Source organism: Heterocephalus glaber, unplaced genomic scaffold, assembly GCF_053883595.1.
Source record: "Heterocephalus glaber isolate CG9 unplaced genomic scaffold, H.glaber_assembly_v1.0 deba00001586, whole genome shotgun sequence".
Lineage (NCBI taxonomy): Eukaryota > Metazoa > Chordata > Mammalia > Rodentia > Bathyergidae > Heterocephalus > Heterocephalus glaber.
The window spans coordinates 6,279,868-6,285,867 of NW_028258364.1; the positions used below are offsets into that span (position 1 = coordinate 6,279,868).

The following is a 6,000-nucleotide window of genomic DNA, read 5'->3' on the forward strand; positions in this document are numbered from 1 at the left end:
AAGAACAATGAACAGTTCCATGTGTTAAGTATTTGATTCCAAATGTCTTAATACTATTTGTATGACCTACCAACTTAGTAGCCATTTGAAAAAAATACCACATCCAAATTGAAAGCAAACATTTTAATTTCATTCTTAAATTAACACAATTGCAGACAATCCCTGACTTAACAAAGTTTCGACTTAACATTTACTATACTCTGCATTCAGTGGAAACTCAATTTGGATTTTCAATTTTCATCTTTTCTTGGGCTGGCAATGTGTAGTACAATATGTTCTCATGGTGTTAGGCAGTGGCAGAGAACTATCACTCCCAGTCAGCTGTGTGATCAGGGAGGGAAACAACCAGTATTGTGCAGTGTTTTGTGTCGCTAAGCTAGATTTCTCTGTAGGCCAGACATATTGAATGCATGTGTGACTTGTGATATTTTTAATTTATGATGGATTCGTTAGGATGTGACCTCTTTGTAAGTCAAGGAGCACCTGTACTTATGGGAGGTGGGCATCTGCTGGCCACTGCATAACTTCAACCTTCTCAAACTTCCCTCATTATCTGTTCTACATTGATTTTTGCTTTTACATTGAATTTGCTTTTTATCATAACTACTGCAGGAAACCCAGGATCAAAAGAGATGTCACTGAAAGAAATGTAGCTCAGGTCAAAGTGAAACTGGGAATGATCTCTAGCTAGTCTTTCTCACAGTCCCTGATGGAGGTTGAGATGCCCCACGGGGGTTTGCTGCAGTGCCCTGGGTCACCTTGGCACACAGATTGGTTAGAGAGTGAGGTTAGAAATTACGGGCTGGTCTGGAATCCTGTCATTTATAATCTTGTTTCTATGGGAGCACTGGCTCAGAAATGTACCCAACTAAGCTATAAATGAATGTATGGAGCAGAACTGGTTTGTGACTTGGATTGCTACTGGCACTGCCAGTCCTCATGACACTACACAAACGAGAAGGATGACTGCTTAAATAAATGAACCCAAAGATGAACCAAAGTGTAACTATGCCTGCAATTCTCCCCTTACACTAACCTTTTCCCTGAGTGAGCAAAAATATCCTTCCCTTCTCTCTCTTGCTGTTTCTTCAGTTAGAAAAGAAACAGTGTGAAGGAAGCTGCAAAAGGTGCAAAGGAGGCAGCAGAGGCAGCACCAGGGTGCTTGGGGCCTTGCTGTCCATTCAGGAAGGAAAGGGAGTAGCACTGCATGCCAACCTCCATATTTAGCAGCTTCAAATAGCACCCTCAGCTAGTGTTCGGGAACCAATGTTCTCTGTGAGTAATCACCAAGGCAGATGCATTAGGCCTACAATCTTACTATTTTTAGTGTTTAATAAAGGAGGAAAGGGTTTCACTGGTACCCAGTTCCAACAAGCTTTTGAAGAGCCAAGAATGAAGCAAGACAGTCATTCCTTCTCAGTGTCTACAGAGAAAACAGAAGATGAGACAGATGCTCAGCTGAAGTATCCATAACCAGGTGAGACTCGGGTGTGGCTTTACCATTCCAGGAAGTAGCTGGACCAGGTTACTCAAGTTTTATGAGCCACAGGTCTCCTGTGAGCCACCCCCCGCCCCCACAGTAGTAGGGATTGAACCCAGGAAGAGCTGAGCTACATCTATTTTATTTGGAGACACGATCTTGCTAAGTTGCCCAGGCTGGCCTGGAACTTGCAATCATCCTGCCTCAGCCTTCAGAATAGCCAGGTTTACAGGTACGAGCCACCATGCCTGGCGAGAGCCACAGTTTTATCATTTGTAGGATAAGACAATAACTACCCTGTGAAGTTGTGAAGATTGAGGTGTAACTGGAACCTAGCATTGCATCTTGGAGCCAGTAAATTTATTGAATCTAAGAATTAGTTAATTCCTTCCTTCCTTCCTGATTCTGCATCTAATTAGCTCTGTGATGGGGGGGAAGGCATTTAACCTCTCTAGGCCCCCTTTTCATATCCATGTATATTATGTTTGTGCACACACATGTGGTATATGAGTATTTGGCTATTACAAAAAGAAAAGTAAGTAAGTTGGACTAAACTGTTTTAAAAAAAAATAAAAGCAATACCCTTTTAATCCTTACTCTGACTTGGACTTCACAATTGAAGGATGTCTACTGAACATGCTCTATTTATTTCATCATAATTTATTTTCCTATTTTTATTTATCAAATCCCAGAACTTCTTAATAACAGCAGCTGTCCAGTACTACTTCATCAAATTTCTTTCTTTTTTTTTTTTTAATCTCCAGAAAGTAAAGAAACATGGCATTTTAATTAACTGGCACATTTTGTCACAAAAACAGGAACAATTTCCATTTGGCATTTTGAAATACTGAAACAGCCCAAATTAGTACCAGATCCTGTGCCTACCCCACCTGGATGCTGAACAAGGTCTGGGACCATCTGTGCCTTGTGCTTCTCTGACCCAGTCTCACCAAGGAAAACGAGGCTTTCACCGGGAGCAAGGACATTTGCGTCTCTGACCTGGCAACCTTCAGCTCACTACTGGCCAGGGAGTGGTGATTACTTTTCCTCAGGTTCTTCAACGTTTATTCGGTTTATTCAGACTCAGTGAGCAACTCTGTTAGATCCTCTTTCAAAACCACAGCAAATCTGGGCGTGGTGGTGGTACACGCCCAGTACCAGGAGGTACATGTCTACCATTTGATCACACTGGGAGGCTGGGGCAGGAGGATGGAAAGTTTGAGCTCAACTTGGGCAGTGTAGCAAATTAGTAAGTCCCTGTTTCAAAATAATAATAATAATAATTAATAATAATAACAACAGCTCTGGGCATGTAGCACTTCAGGGCCAAGGCCCTGGCTGGGTCTCTCCAGTACTGGATAAAACAGCAGCAGCAACAGTGCACTGAATATGGGAATGTAAATTCCCTGGCTGCCTTTTTTCCTCCCGAGAGGTGTGGCAGAGGAGGAGGGCTGAGGGAGTGCATTGCGATGGATGACAGAGAGTGATTTCAAAAAGGATCACCAAAAGGCCCCTGCTTCGTATGAGCCCACTCTACGGTGCAGAAGAAACCTGCGCGGCCGCAGCACTGGGGACCCCGTGCCCAGGGTTGGGGCTCAAGGAGTCTTCTGCAAACTCGAAAACTTAGGCTTCCCCCTGTCTTTGTTTCTTTCGCGTCTTCTGCAGCTCCGACCCTTTAAGGCCAGCGGTGTCCCATTTCTTAACAGCGCTGCCTTTACCTTTCCTCCCCTGACAGAGCCTGGATATGCTCCTCTTTGATACCCAAAGAGCCCCGCATGTTTGTGTGGTGCTAGGAAGGAAGCTCAGCTCTGGTGGGGGGGGCGGCTTGGGTTAATTGTCTGGCTGCACTTTTTTTTTTTTTTTTTTTTTGGTACCGGGGATCAAACTGGAGTTCTTGCGCTTGTGCAGCCGGCGGGGAAACCACTGAGCTAAATCCCAGACCGCTGGCTGCACTTTTAAAAAGACGCTTTTTGAATCCAAGCATTAAGGGAGAAAGTGGGAGAGGGTGGCTGCATGAAAGGGCAATTGGTGTTCAGTATTCATGCTCTGCTCTCTGTTCATCAAAATCGGTAACCCCCGTGGCTTAGCTGCTGTCTTGCTGGCTTCTTAGTGTGGCTGTGCCAGAGGAATTTGGATGGAGACACACACACACACTCACACTCACACACTCACACTCACACTCACACCATGGTTTGAGTGCTTATAGTTTGAAGTATTTCCAGTAAACATGGTGCAATTCAGCACTATTTTCTCTGAGACGTTGAATGAACCACAGTTATCCCTTCCGTCAGCATTTCAGATCCACTCCCCTTCCCTTTTTTTTCCTTCTGGGTTTTACTCAGCAATCTTTGTCCTTGCTGAAAAACCATGCATTTTCTGAAATAATTCTTAAGGCTAATTTTAGCATATTCTAAATCACTTTTCAGAAGCAAAAGAATTATTTGAGAAAGTAGAGAAGAATTTTTCTCTAACTGAACAAAAATATGGCTTAGTAAAAAGTTTGAGGTCATGTTTCTTGAACTTTTAGGAGTTGAACATCTTGTATTTTTGTGCATTGATTTATCTTTAAAAATCCATGTAGTAGGAACCTTAAAAATTACCATTTAATTTAGAAGAAGAAAAACAGCTCTTAAAAACTATCTTTGTAGCTATACTTTCTCAAGTTTTCTACAGTGACTCTGTTTTGCCATTATCATAAAAATAATAAAGGTTATGTTTTTCAAAAACTGCCCGGCAGTTGCTGAATTGCATGTTTGTGAAGCCGTCTGCCTCCTTACCTGGCTCATCTGCTAGAGAAATGCTGGTGAACGTGCTGTCCTCTTCCTCCTCTTTGCTGGCCTCGTCCGTCTTGTTCAATTTTCAGCCTATCAGTGAGAAGAGCAGAAGCTGAGAAGAATAGTGGTTGCCTCATGTGATCACTCCTGTTAAATCATTAATAAGCCAGCGGCCAAGGAGGTGCAGTCTGATCCCTGGCCGCCCTCTTCCTGTTTTCCACCTGAAGAGGCCTTACCTGAGTGTTGCATTCTCAACCGGAAATGACCAGAGACCCAAGTTAAAGAGTTACAGGCCCTTTCTTTACCTGAAGCCAAGCTGGCACTGCTGCTGCACCCTGGCTGCACACCAAACCTGGCCTTCAGTCCCACGGTGACAGCTTCCTTGAGCTAGACTGCCCGAGGAAACTGCCCAGAGAGCATTAGGACAAGAAATTGATTGCATATGATTAACATATCTTTTGGATACTCAAGTTGAACTTCTCAAGGATTTTGATCAGGGACCTAGCCTGACCTGGGGACCTAACCTGTGCATACTAGGAGGGTTAGTCTGTTGTAAGGGTTGGATTTAAAGCATGTGGCTCATAATGTGAAGCTGATAAATGTCAACTATAACAACAATCACAGATATCAGGTATATGTGAAGAAATAGGACTTTCTACACACTGGGATCATCAGTACCTATTCATATGACTGCACATATAACCCACCCTATAAACATTCTTTAAAATGACAGAATTTCCCTTCTCTATTACTGAAGCTGAGCCTGAAGGGAGGATTGTTGGCCTTACCAGACCTCAAGTCTGGTACCCTTTGTGGGAGGAAGAAATATTCTTTCATGACTGTTTTTCCTGGTTCCCTAGTTTACATTCCTATACATAGACAACCCCAAAAGTATTTTAGAATTTTAAATTATCACTCCTTTGGGGAAAAAAAATCAGCCAAATTTGATGAAGCATTGTAGGCAGATATTAAAATTGAGTTACTATATCCTATATTCTGCACTAAGTGCTTTGATTTGTGGAGTTCTTTTGTGCATTGTTTCTATATCAAGCAAAATAGATGTGAGCTGTTGGAAATCTGGAATGTTAAAAATTAAAGTCACTAGAATAGAATTTTCCCTAATTTTTCAATTATATTCTACAAATATTGAGTGCTTATTCTATGTAAGCTGGGCATTTTGGAGGATTCAAAGGAAGAGATTTATTTATTGCTATATCTTACTTTCCCACCCCTGAGACGCAATACCAGACACCCACAGCTCTAAGGAGGAATGATTTATTGGGCTCACAGTTTGTAGAGATTTCATTCCATAGTGAGCTGGCTCCAAGGCAGGGTGGCAAGGCAGAGGGGCATGGCAGAGGAGAAACAGCTCATGGCTTGGCAGCAGGAAGCAGCCAGAGACCAAGGAGGAGGAAGGCTGTAACTCTCCCAGGCTACGCCCCCAGTGACCACCTCCTCCAACCAGGCTTCACCTTCCAACATCACATTTAGCTGTAAACTCATCAGTGGACAAATCCACCGACAAGTATCAAACTCCAGTAATCTAATCACCTCCCCCAAAGCCCTACCTATGAGTGCATGAAGTTTTTTTTTGGGGGGGGGGGTTGTCATCTAGCTATAAGCCATAACCTGCTATTAATAAGCTTATAAAATAATTCAAAACCAAAAGCCCTAGAGGTTTAGAGAAGGGAATGAGGCTGGCAGGATCTTGAAAGGTTTACAGAAGATAACATGTGAGACGAATTC

The 6,000-nt window shown here is 42.9% G+C and overlaps 1 protein-coding gene across 6 annotated transcripts in view; it reads right to left on the reverse strand.

Annotated features, from left to right (window-relative positions):
- Positions 1-4,452, reverse strand: part of LOC106010261 (N-alpha-acetyltransferase 15, NatA auxiliary subunit-like) — a 141,165-nt gene extending 136,713 nt beyond the window's left edge. For all 6 annotated transcript variants that reach the window (XR_015443901.1, XR_015443902.1, XM_087193268.1 and 3 more), the window contains exon 1: positions 4,258-4,452. Coding sequence is in view for 4 of the 6 variants with exons in the window: in XM_087193268.1 (XP_087049394.1) it covers positions 4,258-4,266 (9 nt within the window). In the remaining 2 variants the exon portion in view is untranslated. The remainder of the gene's footprint in view (positions 1-4,257) is intronic.
- Between the last annotated feature and the right edge of the window lie 1,548 nt (positions 4,453-6,000).